Here is a 20454-nt window from a genome sequence, read left to right as displayed (position 1 = left end):
ATACCAAAAAAAAAATTTTGAAAATCGGTTAACAAACGGCGGAGTAATCTTTGAATATAAGAAAACGAACATAACACCTCCCCCATTTTGAAAGTCGGTTAAAATTGTAGCCTATGTGTTATTCTGATGTATAAGCTATATTATTGTAAAGTTTCATTAAAATCCGTTCAGTAGTTTTTGCGTGAAAGAGTAACAAACATCCATACATCCACACATCCACACATCCATACATCCATACATCCAAACAAACTTTCGCCTTTATAATATTAGTAGGACTAGTAGGATAACATACGATAGTGTCACTTTTGTGAACTCACTCAAAGGACATATTATGAATAAGTCCAACTTGTTGTTGACTTTGTTAAGTATTACCCCTAACGTAAAAAAGCGGCCAAGTGCGAGTTGGAATCGCCCATGAAGGGTTCCGCAGCAGCAAATAGGCAACGTGTTTAGGAAATCAAAAATATTTTTTTATAAGTACATGTACCGCATCGGCGAGGTACATATGTATATTATTGTCGAAATTGGACAAGTAAGATGAATAGTAATGGGGGGGGGGGGGGGTCCGGAATATAGTTTCTATCCCAATATTATAAACTCACCATTTATCTACCATTGCACACTGAAATTTGTGATTATAAAATATTAAAAATAAAAACTATGGAAGATATAGCGAGAATTCTAAAAGTTATACAAGAAGACATAGCCGACCAGAAACAAAGAATGAATACAATGGAAAGTAATATAACTAATGTAATTAACAAAAATATAAATGAAAAATTTGGAATCTTAGAAGCTAAATATGAAGAATTGGAGCAGCAAGTGAAAGAACAGAGCACGAAAATTGAATACTTGGAGCGACAACAAAGAAGAAAAAATATCCTACTTTTTGGTATCGGAGAAGATGAAATAAAATATTATGATGATCTACTGCAAGAAATCCTACAAATTATAAATAATACTATGAAAATATCCTGCGAGCAGAGAGACATTGATCACGTGAGACGTTTAGGAAAGAAGAATGGCACCATACGACCTGTGTTGGTCACACTGACATCTGTAAATATGAAAATGCAATTACTTCGTTCTAAAAAACTGCTGCAAAATACCGGACTGTATATAAATGAAGATTTTCCACCAGCTATTTTGGAGAAAAGGAAAGAGTTGCAAAGTGAACTCAAAAAACTCAGAAGTGAAGGAGCACGTGCAATCATTAAGTATGATAAAATAGTCATCCTGGAAAACAAACATCAACAAAAAAAGGCAACAAATAATACCCCTACAGCCCCTACAACATCTCAATCAAATAAAAGATTTTATTCAGAATCTCCCGAAACTGAAAATAAAAATTCCAATAGAAATCTTCATTCTAATGCACGTCAAGTACCGAAGAAAAACAAAACATATACAATAGCTTCCTATATTAACCAAAAAACAATCACGGACAAAACAAAATAGCAAAAGGCAGAGCCCCCTCTCAACACACTTCAAACAAAACTAAATTATGACAAAAACATACAATACTTACCCCTTTTCCCCAATCCGGCTGGTCACCGTGGGGAGTACGACCAAATCCCTCCAGCCTCAGCAGAACCGGAAATATTCATTGGAACCTTAAACACCAGAACTTTAAGAACGGACGAACACCTCAAAGAACTAGAACATGCCCTTGCAACTATCAAATGGGATATTATTGGACTCTCGGAAGTACGAAGGTTGGGAGAAGACATTCTTGCCTACCATGATTATATTATGTACTACAACGGCGAAACACAAAGTCAATATGGAGTAGGATTTCTTGTAAAACAATATCTACAACACAAAATAGAAGGGTTTACTGGTATATCGGAAAGAATAGCTGTTGCTAACATAATGTTGAATGAACCATGGTCAATAATACAAATATATGCACCAACTGAGGCCTCCGATAATAACCAAAAAGAGAATTTTTATAACCAATTAGGCAAAGCTCTCGAAAATACACACAAAAACGTCATAGTTATGGGTGACTTTAATGCTCAAATTGGCGAATACAACGGAGTTACGATGCCGTTAATAGGGAAATTTGGCACAGGAAAACGTAACGATAATGGACAAAGACTTATAGACTTTGCTCTTCAGAATAACCTACTAATAAATATCGCAAATACATACTTCAAAAAAAGGAAAAACAAAAAGTGGACGTGGATCTCGCCAGATACAAAATACAAAAATGAAATAGATTTTATCCTCATCAATAAGTTACAAAGATGTAAGAATGTTGAAACAATCAATAATCTAAATTTTAACACAAATCATCGCCTTGTACGAGCAAAACTGAGCTTCTTCTAAACGCTAAATTACCGAGGAAACATTTTAAATCGCACAGAAAAGAAATACCACCATCTATACCTGATAACATATTATCTAAACATTTGGCATGTCTAAATAAAAACAACAAACTTTATGATATACAAGATGAATATGACAACATAGAAAAAGGTCTGCAGTATATAAACAGCGAAATAATCAATCAACCTACATGTAAAGACAAAATAGGACAAAGAGCCAGAGAATTACTTGTGAGGAGGAAAGAATTGTTAAGAAACAGGACAGAAAACAAAACTGAAATAACTAAAATTAGCAAAGAAATTAATAAAAATATTAGAAAACATAGAAACGAAGAAAGAACAAGTAAAATAAAGCACTACATAGAAAAGTCAGGAGGTATTAAAAGGGCTCTAAGAGATCTAAGAGACCATACATCATGGATTCCCAAAATTAAAGGAAAAAACGAAAAAGCAGAAACTGATCGAAAAAATATCCTGAATATAGCTACAAACTTTTTTAAGTCTTTATATCATGACAATACTTACTGTTCAGATTACACAAGTCAAAAAATATCAGAAAACCATGAAAAAGTCCCTACGATCCTAAATTGTGAAGTAGAGAAGGCAATACTAAGCCAGAAAAATAAAAAAGCATCCGGAGATGATAAGATATCCAATGAACTTTTAAAAGGGACATTACAATATATCGTAACTCCACTAACAAGGCTATTTAATGAAATTCTTATAAACGAATATATCCCTACACAATGGACTTCTTCTACAATTAAACTACTGCATAAGAAAGGAGATAAAGACCAAATCAATAACTATCGACCAATAAGCCTATCACCAAACATCTATAAAGTTTTTGCCAAAGTCATATTAGCTAGGATAGAAAAAGTGCTTGATGAAAATCAACCAGAGGAACAAGCTGGTTTCCGTTGCGGATACTCAGTACTGGACCATATACATGCATTGAGACAAGTGATTGAGAAATATACGGAATACGGCTTAACTTACTATATAGCGTTTATTGACTACAGCAAAGCCTTTGATACCCTACTGCATGTAAAAATATGGGAGGCACTTGAAGAACAAGGAATAGATGACAAATACATTACAGTTTTAAAAACTATCTATAAAAACAGTACAACTAGAATACAGCTTGAAAGAAAAGGGGAACCTTTTAACATACAGAAAGGAGTACGTCATGGTGACCCCCTATCACCAAAGCTTTTTGCAGCTGTATTGGAAAAGGTATTTAGAGGCATGAAATGGGATAGCTTCGGATTAAATATTAATGGCACCAAACTAACACATTTCAGATTCGCCGATGATATTGCTCTGTTTGCTACAACTTCTGAAGAGATTAATATAATGATAAATCAATTAGCTACTGAAAGCAAAGCGGTCGGTCTGGAATTAAACTTAGACAAAACAAAAGTAATGACGAATGGTCCTAAACACGATGTTACAATTGAGGATAAGCAGATTGAATACGTGGAAGAGTACATATATTTAGGTCAAGTAATGTCACCCCATAACACGATGAATAAGGAAATGGAAAGAAGAGTCGGAAATGCTTGGAAGAGTTACTGGACTTTAAAAGAGGTGATGAAAAATTCAAATATACACATTAAACTTAAAAGTAAATTATTTGATACTTGCGTTCTCCCTGTTTTAATGTATGGAAGCCAAACATGGTCCCTTACCAACCAAAACTTAGCCAAATTAAGCTCCTGTCAACGCGCAATGGAGCGTAGCATGCTTGGCATAAAGAAAATGGATCGAGTAAGAAACGATGAAATCAGAAATATAACTAAAGTACAAGACATTACGGTGAAAATTAAACGGCTGAAATGGAAATGGTCAGGACATTTGATAAGGGGCAAAGACAAATGGAGTAAAAAAGTCACAGAATGGTACCCGAGAAACGGCAAAAGACAAAGAGGAAAACAAAACAAAAGATGGGCTGATGACTTTAAACTCATAGCGGGAGTTACCTGGAGTAGAGTAGCCAGGGACAGAGTTGAATGGAGGAGGTTGGAGGAGGCCTTTGCCAAATGGCATACGGAGCAGCATGCCAAATAAACAATATTAGAAGTAGGATTAGATATATAGAAAATATATGTAAAAATGTAGTAGTTAAGTAGTGTAAATTCTCTGTAAGAATGGCTATAAATAAATAAAATAGCCATCTCTCTCATTAACCAGAAATATTTATTTCAAGCTTACGGTGATATTCGGCTGTCAGACAGACGGAAAATATTTGCTGTAAAAAATGTTAGAAAAACAAATCGCCAACGAATATAGCTTTGAACCAAGTATGTATGTTTATTTTTCTCTATGCTTTGAACCCAGGTTTTCTCATTCTTGTACGCACACTTACTTTTTCACGCAAATGAGACAGCCTGCGACAGGGCTCCGATTCCAATCCATACTTTTATTATAAATACGAAAGTGTGTCTGTCAGTCTGCCTGTTACCTCTTCACTCCCAAACCGCTGAACCGATTTTACTAAAATTTGGTATGAAGATACTCCCAAGTCCCGGGGAAGGGCATAGGATACTTTTTATCCCGGAAGAATGTATGGTTTCCATGCGATAGACTAATTTTGGCACAACGGAGTTGTGGGCGTCATCTAGGACTTCATAAAGCAATATGTGAATTATTAGAATCGGAATTCTGAAGTCAAAACGTGAACCTATTGTTAAGTATGCACACAGTATGCGGCGTGGGTCGCGCGGGCCCGCGTGACTCACCGCGGGGTTAATATGGGTGAAGGCGAACCTGTCAGCTGTTACGTCAGCGGTCATGTTGAATGTGAAGACGAGTGGTCAGCGCCACAGGTAAAGAGTAAAAGTGTATGGTGAAATAACTACGTAGGTAATGCCCGCCACAAAGGTTTCCGTGACGGTTGCCAGTTTCATTGAAATCAAAGTAACTACTGTGGTAACTACGCTGGAGTGAATTAATAATGTCCTAGTTTGTTGAAAATACACAAGAGCACTATCTCCTCTTTTACTCTCATAAGTCATAACCCACTCACTACGCAGTGAGATGGACGACCGACATGACTGTCGAGAGATCAGGCGCAGGACTGTCTTTTTACATGCCCATCCGAAGCATGGATCATCTTACTTGTCAGACACGCATGATTAGCTTAGATTTTAGAATGTCCTAAGTCCCAACCAAACTTCGAAACTATATCTTTCCAATGCAACGCGGAAATCGAACCCATGAACTCCGAGTCAAGCGCTGAACCGCTGAACCACGGAGATTATGTTTTAATTTTTGTGTCACCGAGGATATCGCTTGTCAAGCGGTAGTGAATATATTGACACCGCGACATACACCTAGTTCTGTTTCCAGCTACTTGTAATACGCGAGTAGCGAGTAGGGCCAGTAGGACGAGGCACGAGGATCAGTGGGACACCTTCGAGGTGGGATTTACATAGAGAAAGTAGATCCTACCATACATAAATATACAATGATTAAGACTTGGAGAGTAAAGGTACTGTGTTTATTAAATAAAATATTATGAATATTGGTTGTTGAACTTGAAATTTTGCAAGAGGTAACTGAAACTTGAAAGACAAGTTCACTTTTTAGCATTTGTTATTTAATATTTTTAATTTATAATTTTCAATTTATAATTGGACGTAGTTAAGCTGAAAGGACTCAACCCACACAAAGTCACTTTTAAGATATTGGCGTTTGAAGTTTCAGCTTGAATTTCTTTATCAAAAAGTTACATTAACAAAAAAAGTAATTGCTTAAGAGGATTCCACACCGCCATTTTTTCCATACAAACGTTGTCCCCTGTTTCCTCCCTGGATAATGCTAGTAGAGTTATAATTTTTTTCCTGAATATCTACGGCCACTAATACAATGTCCCTATGTTTTCTTTTTTTTATGAACGTTCAAAAACCTAAAAAATGGCCAGATTTTCCGCTGTGTTCAAACGTCCAGAAAACAGATTTGGCTAGATTATACAAAAAAAAGCAAAACATAGGAACACAGCTCAATCCTTTTTTTAATCTTTAATGAAAAAACTGCTTAAATCGGTTAAGTTTTGGAGAAGGAATCAGGGGACAACGAATCGTTGATTTTCTGGATTTTCTGCAGTTGTCTCTATCGCGTTCTGCGGTATAGGCTTGAGGTAAGGGAGACAGCTATAGATATTACACGTACTTTTTTTTCATTTCTCTAGCCCCTGGTGTATCCTCTTAATTTAAAGAATAGTTCACACTTTATTGGTCTGTCAATTATTTTTTGTATATTTTGCAATAAATTTCAAGATATTAAGTGAATTGTGGGTTGAGTACTTACTAATATTCTCAACTTTGTAGGGACAGGTATTTTTTATTTATTTCTCAGAAAGGACTCATAAGTACCCTTCGACTGAAAAATTAGTGATAAAAGAAAATAAAAGAAGTTAAATTAATAAAAAGTTATGTATTTATCAACCTTGATAATTAAACTTTTAAACACACACAAAATAAACCTTATTAAAATTTAAAAACATTAAAAACCACGCAAGAATTCAAGACGTGAGTGGAAGAATAAGGTAACATGAAAAAACTTCCCGTTTTTTTGCTTAAAGGGAGGCATTAGGGCCAGAAAAATTATTTGAAATAGAAAAACTATGAAGTATATGTGTAGCCAGATATATTAGCTAGGATATGAAGTAGATAAGTTACAAGTTTTATTAAAATAATTAGGGAAAAAATGAGGTATTGTCCGTATGTTACGAAATGTTACTTGTTCGATTTTTCCACTCACGTCTTCAATTTATTGCGCGCAAATTAATTATTTGCGACATCGTCTAAGTAAAAATCGAGGGTGGGTCCATAACCATCAACATCCTCTTTGATATTGGTGTGTCCCTTGAGATTACTATAGAATGCATGGCTATCTTCAGGTATTAAACTGAACATTGATTGGAGGTCGTCAAGTTTTGCCTGAGGAATTAGTTTACCATGGGACAAAGAATTTCAAAATCTTCTTCGGTAAAGTGCATTATAGCACCCTTGTTTTTTTTCGTCAAATCTAGCTTTTGACTATATCCAGTTTCTGATATCATTGTTATTAAAAATAGTTCTTCTTTTTTTAATAAAATATTTTTAGTTTTAAGCCAATTCACTTTATCTTTGTTTGTACATATTTTGCGGTTCACTATTTTTTTTTTCTATTTTCTTTGTACTCAAAAAATCTTGAGTCGTCTCGTAACGTGAAGCGGTTTTTTCTTTTTAGCGATTTTCATGAGTTTAATATACTCTTCTACTGTATATATTCGCTCGTGATGCTTAAGTACACATTTAATTTTACTAAAATCAGTGTCATTTGGCAAAAAAGAATGACCGGACTCTAAATATTTGAAAGTAATTGTTTTGAGATTTGGGTGGCTGTGAAGTATTGAACCTGTTTGAGTCGTTTTAGTTATTTGATAGAATGACATTTCCAATCCAATCAAAATATTTAGAAATGATCCAAACGGTTTGAGATTAATCAACTTTAAAGCAATACTCCTAGAAATACCATTACTCAGAAACAACTCAAGTGGACTGAGTTCGTTCAGCTAATTTATTTAGAGTTCTCTTCATACTGTGGGTTGAGTCGGGGGGTAAAAAAAGTAGTTTCCGTGTATATTTTAAAAATGGGGTTTTCACTACATGATAGATTCGACCCTCAGCAGTACGATGACATACTTAACTCAATTTTGCCCATTTTGTGGGTTGAGCCCTTTCTGCTTAACGTCGTCCAATTATTCATCAATCCGCTCATTCGCGCTACAATGCGCGAGGCAGAATTCCATAAATACAAGAAAAATGTACGATTCCGCTGAAATTGCGGTATGTCTGTCTGAACGAGAGTATATTGAACTGTTGAGGTCTTTACGGACAATCGTGCAAGCGATAGCGCGATGTAGCCACCTAACAGCGACATCTAGTGTTGATATTAGTGAAAATGTTCTTGAAGCTGTACATACTAGGCGGATTGCTGTGTAGTGAAATGGAAAGTAGTATCATAATTTAATATATACACAGTAGACGATACGTTATTGAAACTAACCGTAGCGAGGTAGATATTATTTACAATCAGTTACAGTATGGCATGGCTTTTGGCACGCGTGTGCATTGCATCTTCGTTCTTGGCATATTTCGGAGGGCAACTCCATTGGCCCGAAATTCGTTTACCAGTACTATAAAAACTATCATGCCCATTCCCAGAACTAAAAGCTTGCAAAGCTAATCTTGATACCTGATTTTAGCAAAATCGGTTCAGTGGTTTGGGCGTGAAGAGGTAACAGACATACACCTTCGCGTTAATAAAATTAGTATGGATGCACTTCATTGTGTTGACAAAATGTTAGAACGATTAGTACTAAGACTGGAAAATCCTAAGTACATTTCAAATTTTAAAGTCGAAGATCATCACAAAATTAAAAAGCTGTCGAAATGATCAAATGCGACTAAAGTCCAACGCAATTCTTCCGCAGTCCGCACTGACCGAGTTTGTGAAAGGTACAGTCTCACCGCGACCTAGTTGTATTACCGCTGAGTACTCTGAAATATAGGCCATACGCAGTACTACACAGTACACAGTACACACCATCGATTATAATTAGGGTCTGTTTCACCACTTCCTGATAAGTGCCGGATAGTCTATCCACAACTTAACTTGACAGATAAACTATCCAGGAGAATCTGTTAAATAAGTTGTGCATAGCCTATCCGGCACTTTATCAGGAAATAGTAAAACAAGCCCTAAGACTAGTAGGCTTCGGCCTTCGACTCGTATATTATAAACTAAATAACGCGCGCAACCCTGTTGCGCCAAAATTGGTTTATCGTACGGGAACCGTATATTTTTTGGGGATTAAAAGTATCCTATGTTCTTTCACACTGAAGAGGTAACAGAAACACAGACAAACTTTTGCACTTATAATATTAGCTTGTTTAACGTGGTTGTAGTGATTCGTGTAATTTTAAAGTAAATAAAGGTTAAGAAGTCCATTGAGCGTTTTCTTCATATATCTTTTTAAAGAGGCTGAAAAAAATCGCCAGTGTTACCAACGCTCTAAAATATTTACTTATCCCTAAAAGTTTTTTTTAGTTTATTTGAGTCAACAAACAGTAACCAAAGTAAATATTACAAGTTGAATCAAAAACTCTTAAAACTACCTAAATAACAACAATGATCCCAATATTTGGTAACGCTGAAAATCGTTTAGGTTATCTGAGAGAAAATTATATTTAAGTGTTAAAAATAGAATAGAAAACATATTTCTATATCTGGTGATGTCGGTCAGCGTTCCACAGGCCACAGTACATCAGCCGGTCCATATTTCATGTGACTCATTCAGCCTCGATCATGTTTAAACCATAATAATATAATACATCCATGTTTGTCTAATTCCTGGTTGCTGAGGGTTTTTTGTCAGGAGTCTATCATTTCATTACCGGCGTTGATTGTTTAACTTTTTAACGCTAGCCAAAAGCTAATCAAAAGCCTTAGGGCCTAGTGAATAAATATTATTTCTGGTCAAAAACATTAGAAATTAGTAAATCTGATATTTGAAAATTGAAATGGCAATTCACCAATCGGCGCACCCATTAGTATTTAAGTTGTATGGCCGCTGCGGTATCGGCAAATACAAATTTCGAAGTTTGCCAAACCCCTGGTATGCTAAATAACGTGTAGAGCTGGATAATATTATGTCGATTTTTGTCCATGGGTATTATGCTGATGATCATAGAGTTCATCATAATAATATCATGTTGTATGAAATATATTTGTCCCGTCGAGACTAGTATGTCGGAAGCTTGTCAGTCAGTTTATCAATATATCGGTGATCGGTATCCGGCGCACGGTTCCCGCTGTAAGCAACTTCCTACTTTCTACCGGCGCAGGCGCAGGATTTACGATCGCCGCTGCGGTTTCGTTCAATGGTTGCGGTAACAATCTGCTAAATGGTAGATGACAGGTACGAGGTTGGTTTTCTACCTCATTGGGTAGTAAATAAGTCTCTATATTTTGTTGGTTTCATCACTTTCATCATCAGACGCTTAAAGGATTCTTTTAAGAATCTAAAAGCCCACTCCAGGTTTGGCATTGGTCGATAACTTCTTGAGAAGCTGTTACAAAAACCACAATCGAGGTCGATTATGGGCAATAATGGACGAATATAATATATTATATACCTTTATACGTAGACCGGTACGTAATCAGTGCCTATCGGTCGATCGATATGGTACAATCAATACCTTGACTGCTTTAAAAACTACATGAGTCTATCTTTCTATATATGTATCTATATTTTTCAATGGGCACACCAAACCCAAAACACAGAATATATATTAGTAGTACCAACCCAAAATCACGATATTGTGTTTGCTTAATCGTGGAGTGTTGTTGTGATAACTGATATCTATTTCACACCACAAATGACACAGTAACCTGCACCTCGTCTGATAACTTTCAAGGCCAAGCTTATTAGGACTCCTTTCTGCATTTACCAACCAGACGTTGCAAAGATTAGGATTAAAATATTTTATTTTAGGAACTGTCTTCGTTTCCAGAAGTTCCAGACCATGCGTAACATGCATTTCAAGGATTGGGGCATTTTTTTTAATATTTGGGACTCGATTTGTGATTTAAAGTCAATCCTTGGTTTAAATATCATGTTATTTCTCTCGTAAACGGCATGATGTTGACAAGTGATTAACAATAACTTAGTACGCCAATTTACCTTAGACCTTAAAGAGATATTCTTAAGATTTTCTTGTAATATACCCACAATCTAAAGTTTGGACACATAAAACGCGGTTGAAATAGTCTGACAATATAAATACAAATTCTAAAGTCTGTTTGTCAACTTGTTAAAATCTCAAGTCGATTCAATTACAATTTACATTCAATTAAAAGTTAAAGTTTCAATGGACGTAGTTACAAAACAATTTAAAAGAAAGCAGATGCTTGCTCTACTTTGAATAACGGTCTTCCCAAATAAAAGGAGTTACGAAATGTTAATGTCCTCTGAGGCAATAACATTAGATGCAGTTTGTGGGTCAATTGCATTGACGCTCGGCGACTGGGGCAGAGGGCAAGGTATTAATAATTGTTTTAAGTTCGTGACATGAGACAAAAACGTGTGTCGCCGGATCGACAGCGGTATTCAACCACGAAAACCTTTTGATATGATCTCAGGGAGCCCGAGGGACGTCCTAAAGCAGTCTTGGAACCCGCAACGAAATTAATCAGAAGAAAATAATTGGAGAAGGAAGTTCCAGTTCTCCCTCCCCATAAAATGCGGGAGACACACTGACCAAAAGTCAAAATAACTAATAGAGAAGCACCACGGATATTAATGTTAATAGATGCGACTAGTAACCTAGAACTAGGTTTATATTAATTCGTGACATGTCACAGGTGTTTGGGCTCAACAGGGATCTGCTTTATATGGAGCTCCACCCGGAAGAATACTTCCTGGAAGTTCAAAGTGTTAGAAAATTCTTATTAGCAGTTTTCGAATCAACTAAGCCACCATGCGTCGCTATGTGTTAACTATCTAGTCAGAAAACCTGCATTGTAAGACAGTCAATCTGTTTATAGCTTATTTATTGATGAAAAGTTCATGGATGATTTTTATTATATAATATCATAAAAAGTACACAGTGTAGAGGGGCATATTGGCCAAACAAACAGAATATTATCATCCTTCTCATCTGCTATGTAGATTCGGAGTCTTTTCGTCGAGTTATGTTGTAATGCCACACAACATAACTCGACGAAATATTTAATCCTCAATTGTTTTCACTCTTTCGTCATATCCAGTTTTCGTATCACTTGCCGGAAGAGCGTTTTCACGAATTGACTTGGTTTGCGAAAATATTTCTAAAAGCATCTTTTCGAGGTAACATAACTCCGAACTCATTGCAAAGCTTCGTACAGTAAACCCGGAACGGCCGTCACTCGTCACTGGCGGCCACTTTCTCAGGGCGCGGTCACTCCACGCTCCACTGCCTGCCCGCTGCCCGCTGCCCGCCTGGGAACCGAACTGTCTTCCATGGACGTGCTTCCACACGGTTGCGTTGTCTATAGTTGATTGGGTTCTAACGGTTCTGGGTTTGGTCTGGGTGGCATAAAGTACTATTTGAGTTTGATTGTGTTTTTTTTTGTATATTGCTTGCTCTAATAGAGCTTCTGTTAAAGTAAAGCGGTCTGGGAAACTGACTTGGACCATTGGACATACTTTCTAACCGTTGTCAACTAGTTGTCAATAAGTTGATTGATTAGGTTTTAACGGTCATGGATTTAGATAGAACTAGAGATCGCCCAATGGTCGAAATTCGACCTTACTTGCAACGACATTAGGACTACTACCTATATTTTGTAAAAAATATTGACTTCATCATAGTTTTTTTCAATTCTTGTCTCTGGGACTCAGCTGATCTCAGACTGGCCGTTTAAGCATTGTCTAATAGTATCTAAAATTAATTAAAAAAAACAATAATCCATTTTCAATTTGTCAACTTGTTGTCAACAGACTTCAACCATAAATAAAAGAGTATAATTCGTATGTATAGGCTTGTCACTCAAAAATCTGTCATTTTTCCTAGTAGTAGTGTCGTAGTGTGTGTAACGTTTTATTTGTTAAAAATATATATGATGAAAGCATCATTTTAAAATAATATTAGTTCGATGCACTCCTTCACCATATAAACTATAACTGTGCGAAATTTCATGCACCTACGTTTCCTCATTTTTCGTAAAAAGGGTTACAAAGTTTTTCTCTCACGTATTAATATGTAGATATATAAAACTCTTTATTGCTCACAAATTGGTATTTATTACTAACTAGTTAGAGTAACTTCAGGTTTAGTGCCTTTTGGTGTTAGCTTTTTACTGAATTTAATAGTTTTTTTTCTTCTGTAGATATTGCTTGCTTTAGTAGAGCTCAGCTGTTAAAGTAAAGTGGCCTGGGAACCACCGACGCTGTCTTCTCAACTTGTGTCATTTTGTCATATTTTGCGTTAGTTGAATCTGTTCTAACGGTTCTGAATTTGGTGCCTTTGTTGGGTCTTAATTGATTAGCATTTGGGTCTTTACTGCTCAGAATTAGGATGTGTTTTTTTCTGTAGACTCTATTTAAAGAATTATTATGTTTATTATTGTGTTAAGCATAGCTCGCTCTACTTTGACAGCGTTTAACGGTGTTCATTACTAACTTTTCTTCAATAATTTGCTCGACAAAAGAAACTATCAAAGCTAAATAAATGCCCGTTTCGATGTCGTTTAAAATTCCATCATATTAATTTCTTTTTGCCAGTTTTTGTTCTTTAATTGCTGGCTATTAGCGATAATTAAGGTCTTTATTCTTCCAGGGAACAGCGATGGTAAATATCATAAAACCATTAAAGCAATAAAAATATTAACAGTTGGTAACGTTAGCGGTTAGCATCACATTTTTAATTAACTTTTTTACGGCTCTTTCAAGTGAATTTTTTAATTAGCAATATATTAGTGGAATTGTTGATAATAATTAATAAGTAGTTTTAGTACACGAGTTCTGTGAATTAGTCCTATTCTTATAATCAAGTTTCGAAGTTACTGATACCATATTAATATGTATTTCTGCTTGTATTTCTGCTTGTACTCTACATTTTTATGAGTATAATATATTTTGCGTTTTTTCTCTACTCTACAGTTAGCTGTGGAATTTAGACTATTGAGTGTTCACTGAATAATATTGAAATTAGAGTAATACTAGTCAAATTAGCCGCCGACCGTCTTGACCTTGGCAGAAACAAGTAAAACGTGAAAACTCGACATCGGTAGTCGGCGCTGAATTGCGTTTTTAATTAAATTCTTTGCGAAAGTGATCCTTATGGCTTCGAAATAGAGGTCCTGGCGCAGGTAAACTGTGGACGGACCGTAAGCTACTGGCGAAAAGCTCTCCCGAGTTCATTGGCCATAATTCGTCTTATTTCGTATAGGAAGTGATATTTATAGAGGTGGCGCGCGCGTCGCCTGCGCAGGCGCAGCCCCGCGCGCGCGCGGCGCTCAGTGCCGGTGGACGCGTCGGAGCGAGCGCACGTGTTAGTGCGAGCGGTAATCGTGCGATAATCAGCCAGTGCTGTGCCGAATCGAGTGTTGTGTGCTAGTGATCGTGCACCATGAGGCCGAAAGAGGAGGAGGTGAAGGTCCAGACGGGGACCTTCATCCTGTCAGAGAAGATCGACGACACCAAGTCCAAGAGGAGCGAGAAGGACATCAAGAAGGAGATGAAGAGGCTCGAGAAGGAGAAGCAGGAGCGCGAGAAGCGGGAGAGGAAGGCGAGAGAGAAGGAGAAAGAGAGAGAGAAACAATCTAAGAGAGGTGAGTTTTTTGTGTTTGGAAGATAGAAGGAGAATTGCGAAAAAGAGACTGAAATCGTGACTTGATGGTCCGTAAAAAGTTGGGTTTGAATATAAAGCAAGGCTAACTAATTATTTATTGTGGCGTCCAAGTGTATTCCTAGGTCTTATTCGTTACCCAGTTTAGGGGGCTCCTAAATTGAGTTGTGTTTGAGTGTGGGGCGGGGCGCTGGAGTTTTCTCAGCGTCGTTTCCCACAATAGAGATGTTACATCACGCGGCCGGCGACCTTGATACCGCTGTTTTATCAGCCGGCTTACTCATGCCGACTATTACCTTATCGTTAAAACTTCATCATCATCATCAGGTGACCTGCAGTACCACGAACTATGTGAATGTCGAGATGTTTTCTTTTGTGGGTATTGGCACTGACACCGGGGGTGTACTTTGCCACATACAAGGGTAATATTCTTCTTACAATATTTTTCATCATCGTTTTACTATATCGTCAAGTCTAAAGTCTAGTTAAAGTCTAAGTATAAGTCAGAAGTCAAGGAGTCAAGTCGGTCAATTCAGTAAAGTGGTAGACGCTTTACTGAAACTTTCGGACGGTTTTTTGGAGGAAACACAAAAAAACGCGTTTCTGGATGTTGCAGCATTTGCCTACACTTGTGCACGATAACGAATATCTAATGTTCTACAAATATTACACTTTAAAAACCCAGTTAACACAATTTTAGGAAAATAATACAAAAACACAACAGCACTCTTTCACATTCCCGGCAAAACTCCGTCAAGACGTTTATTTTTAAGATTTCAGGAGCTGCTTTTTTTTTTAATTATTGATTTGGACTGAATCGAAGCTTTTTAATCTACATAAATAAAAATGAATTTTAAATTTTGTTGGTCTCGCTCTAGAGAACGGCTCAACCGATTTGGTTGATTTAGATCTTGAAATGTTCGTGTAAGTCCAGGGAAGGTTTATATTAGGAGGGAAGTGATATGAGGTTCACCGGGTCATCTAGTGTTTGAAATAAATAGTAGTTGAAGAACTTAACTTCTCCGGGCGAGCGAGGTAGCCTCCTATAGTTTTCTTTAGCAATTTAGTGTGACGAATCCCGTTGTAACATTGACTTGCCGATCTGAATACAATGAGCGAGGCGAATCGATCGAAAACTTTATTTACATAAACCGTTCTCTGTTGCTACTCGAATATTATTAACTTGCAAAAATTGGAAGCAACTTTCCTACTTGAAAAATCAGTGGTTTAAACAATGCTAGCAGCAGTTTCAGCGTTGTCTTAAATATTTAGTTGATACTAAATGGCTCCCACAATGCCGTTGCGCCTAAATTAATTTATCGCTCGGGAACCGTACATTTTTCCGAGACAAAAATTATCCTATGTCCTGAGTATATCCATACCCAGCAAATTCGGATCAGCGGCTTGGGCGTGAAGAGGTAACATACAGACACACTTTCACATTTGTAATATTAGTATGGATATGAATACTATTCATCATAATTCGGTCAATATTCATTGAATAGTATGTAGAGTGTGTACTGTAATTTTTTACTGTACTGGCACTATGCTTATTTCGCAAAAGTATGACTCAAACTGCTAACATGCGGGGAAAAACAATTCCAAACACTGATGTTTTGACTGATATTGAACCTCCATTGTTTTGGAATTGAATTATGATGATTGTGTTACCATTGTTCAAATCCTTCGCTATTGCCCCCGGGAGTGTACTGACGTGGTGTATTGTTTAAGCAGCCTCCCTCAACACAGTATAATTATACAGTAGGGTAAAAGTGTGACTTTGAATTGGAGTGACACAACATCGTATTGTTAATTTGGGGTATTTTCACAGTCCACTGTTGGTAGTTAAGCTCAAACATAGGCAGTTTGCGCTTGTTCGATGTGCCACTGCATTGTTTTGTTTTTAGAGGATATTCCGAAATTAGGCTCAAAGCTGTGTCACACTCCAATAACCAATAACAAAGGAACAGTCCGTAGCCAATTAAATAACGTTAAATTGCATTAGCCATAGCCCACAATACCGTCAAGAGTTACGGTACACACCATGTGACACTACTTTATGTCTGATGACTGACTGATGTAGAGTTAAAGTCAGCTCTATATTAAAATGTCAATTATCTTTCAAAATAAAACGACGAGCGAGAAAAACAGCACAATAATTTTTACAACATAATATTGTCTTTTTTACACTCAAGAGTCCAAGTTACCGAAAATCACGTTTATGTGTGCGTGCGGCTAATTTCTGCGGTAGTATAGAGTTGGTCTACTGTATATTACGTATACTTTGCCGCAGCCTCTGCTTTATGCAGATGTTCACCAATCGATATTCACATCGCGACAAAACAATGCACTATCATTAACATAAGGTTTAAATGCAGGTAATGAGTGTCATTGTTTGCTAATTACAACATGTTACAAATAAAGAGAACTAGATCGAAATTGATTCATCCGTTTAGGTTTTATACCAGCTGGACTCTCACATAGAGAGAGTAAAGAGAGACGCCAAAATTAATACACCAATTACCTATCTGTCTGTTACCTCTTTACTATTATACCGATGAACCGACCTGGGTGTTTGATACAGACACATACTTTAAATCCCTTGTAAGGACATAGTTTTCTATGGCAAAATGTACGGTTGCCTCTCAATAAACAAATTTCTCCAGTAAGTTAAGGGCGACAAGTTGTATTTGTAATACAAGTATGTATATTAGTCGGTTTGGTAACAAGTGAGTGGTGTACAACAAGGCTACCTTTCATCGCCGCAGTGATGGCCGCGCGTGACCACTGTAAACAACTGACCACTGTTGATGTATATTGTATACTGTTGTTGTTGTAAACTGTTTGTTGTCTGTTGGCATGACTAATTAGGTCGAATTAATCGGCACGTGGATTGCCAGATGCGTTCTATTTAGTGCTCTAGGTATTTTTATACTGTTTATTATGTATTTATACATTAAATCATGCTTAGTATATGACAAGACTGCGCTCACCGGATTCCTTCTGGAGGACGGGACCCCAAAAATTTTGATTGTTTTAGTTGCTGATACAGAGATACAGTAGAGTTAAAAGCCGAATGATGATAAAAATTTCTAATTCAGTGTAAAGTTAGTGAGTAAAAAATGTTATACTATAATTGGTAATAACTACGCAAGCTAATAACTACACAAGTTTTGCTTGTCTTCGTCTGGGACGATCTGGGACAAGAAATGTTAAGGGCTAAAGATTACCTGTGTAGTCTTCTAAAGATCTTTGAGAATAAGAATAGAATAAGAATCATTTATTAAATTTATCGTAACAAAAACACCACCATTTGCACATTGTACTGTACAAAGTGCAAAGAATTTTCCAGATTTAGTAGTAGAATTAATAGGCTGCTAAAGTCCTGCATTTTCTGATTGATAGCTGACGAGACTGACGGGTGACAAGAAAATGACCAGAAGTGAGACGCGATCCATCACAGACGGACAGGATAGTGGGGCCTAGGAGCTAGAGATAGCCTGGTGTAATAGGAAGACTGTCTGGACTCTGGTGTAAATAGATTTTGACGTGTAATTTTGTACGGTATTATTTTTTTTCTTTTTTAAGAGATCTTAACAGTTTGATTATAGTATTTAATTGTAATTATAAGATTTATATGAGAACAAATAATTCCTTAAAGAAACTGTTCTGATTCTGAATTTAAATTTAAAGTGTCTTTGCTGTTTAAAGTGCAGGTAAATTAAATAGTTTATTGTAAAATTGGTATCGTTGAGTTTCATATTACAATTTTAGAGTTACTGTATATGTATATTAACAACATCATATAGTTTTTATTATTCGTAGTTAACATCAAAGGATTCAGAATCTCTGTTTTTTAGAAATTATCGTCTCACACCGACAAAATAACAGCCTTTTTTTTGGAGTCAGTCAAAACAAGACAAAGCTTCAGCCAATCTGAGGAAAGGCAAATGAAAGGGAGTAATAGGAAAGCTCTTAGCGCGCAGACAATGTACAAACACACAGACATACATATTACCATAGTAGCGATACTTAGTTACAAACACACGCGGGCTGAATCTTAACCTTATTGTAATAAGGTCGGTCGGTGTGTGTGATTTTGCAAGCGGTGAGTGACCGCACGCAAACCAGATGCTTGCGAAATACATATCATGTCACACTAGTGATAGTTTAAATTTCAATATATTGTAAATTGTAATTTCCGATTGTAGGACATAATGCGACTCAGTGCCGCAAAACGCCGAGATGTGCTTAATGCTTATGCTTAATTGGGTATATCAGCGGTCAGGGAAGGTTTATATATTAGGAAGTTATACGATGTTCACGGGATCAGCTAGTAAATAACGGACCATTAATGTTTTGATATTGTTACTGACTGTGTGTTTTAAACCTTAAATAGGAATAATAGTCAGATTTGTCTTATTAATAATACTTGCACGCCATAACGGCTAATTGTAGTACATCTCTGTCTCTATCCAACTGGCAATTACTGTCTTCCTAAAGTATTCAATAAAGGGTAAAGTGTAATATTTTTTGGCTCAAAATAGTACTTGTATCTCAGTGGCTTCAAACAGTAATTTTCAAGTAGCGCGTTTGGTAGCATTTTGTTTCGGCGCGCGCTCTCACTGATTTGATCATACTTAACTTTGGAATTTGGTATCGTCGCGTTGTTCACAATGTCTGTGAGTGTTTATAAACATTGCTGCTATGTAGATCATTCATATTATGATTCATTGTACATTTGTCATTAACTAATGATTCCCTGTCATTATACTGTTTACTGTTAGTTGTTACTAATGTTCAATCATTATTTATTTGTACGTATCAAAATTGTTCACATGCTCTGAATTCGGAGTAATATATCTGCTATTATATCATAAATTGCGTAATAATTACAGCTGTTTATGTTGAGTTTAAAATAAAGGTATTGTAATGTGAAACAATTACTTTGGGTTACTCGTTAGGTTAAGCAAATGGTCCAACAGCAAATTCTTTTAATTGTAGAGTTAAATTGTTATTTAACAATTAACTCTACAATTAAAAGAATTTGCTGTTCACAACATGGGAACCGAAGTCCGTATATTTTATATACCGCGGTTAAATCAATCCTATATAATATACCTTTTCCCCTACCTAATGAAAATATAAGTTCTTTATACCCGTCTAAATCGGTTCTTCGGTTGAATCGTAAAGAGGTTATAGATATAGACAGACAAACAAACTCGCATGTATTTGTTGTTTTATGATATTAGTTTGGATAAGTTAATAATATGCAATACGAATAACTAAAGCATTGCATGTGTATTGCGTTTGTAATCATTGCTCGATTAATTTTTAATGATTATAATCGCAAAGTCCAAGGATAATTATACTTGGTTCATCAGATGTCGTAATATTCCAATAATATTGCTACTTATTATATTATGTTCATTTTATTACAATTAATACTAAATTGCAAGCCAATTTTGCTTCAATTTAAATTTAATTTAATTTTGCTTCAAAACTGAGAAAACCTTAAGACTGGAAATACAAGTTCAATTTGATCCGGACAGATCGGCCTCTACACATATGGGGGCTGTTAGAATAAATAATAGAGGCAAATATATTAGTACTATAATATCTATGGCATATTTGCCATGCTCCTTTTCCTGAAACTATCTAAAAGATATTCACAAACTTCCGCCCAACCGACTGGAACAAGGAAGACTTCCCGCCCTAGCTAACACATTAAACTGTTTACGACG

General features: G+C 36.3%; 1 protein-coding gene across 4 annotated transcripts in view; it reads left to right on the top strand.

Annotated features, from left to right (window-relative positions):
- LOC121737781 (actin-binding LIM protein 2) overlaps nt 1-20454 on the top strand; it is a 102704-nt gene that overhangs the window by 9627 nt on the left and 72623 nt on the right. For 3 of the 4 annotated variants that reach the window (XM_042129477.1, XM_042129474.1, XM_042129475.1), the window contains exon 1: nt 14363-14693. The exons of the other annotated variant lie outside the window; for it this stretch is intronic. In XM_042129477.1, the coding sequence (XP_041985411.1) occupies nt 14492-14693 (202 nt within the window). In that variant the 5' untranslated portion in view covers nt 14363-14491. Of the gene's footprint in view, nt 1-14362; nt 14694-20454 lie in introns of those variants that run through there. 4 annotated transcript variants of the gene reach the window in all.

This window comes from Aricia agestis, chromosome 21 (genome assembly GCF_905147365.1).
Source record: "Aricia agestis chromosome 21, ilAriAges1.1, whole genome shotgun sequence".
Taxonomy (NCBI): domain Eukaryota; kingdom Metazoa; phylum Arthropoda; class Insecta; order Lepidoptera; family Lycaenidae; genus Aricia; species Aricia agestis.
The sequence above is the reverse complement of the archived record's forward strand: the minus strand, read 5'-3'. Positions and strand labels throughout refer to the sequence as shown.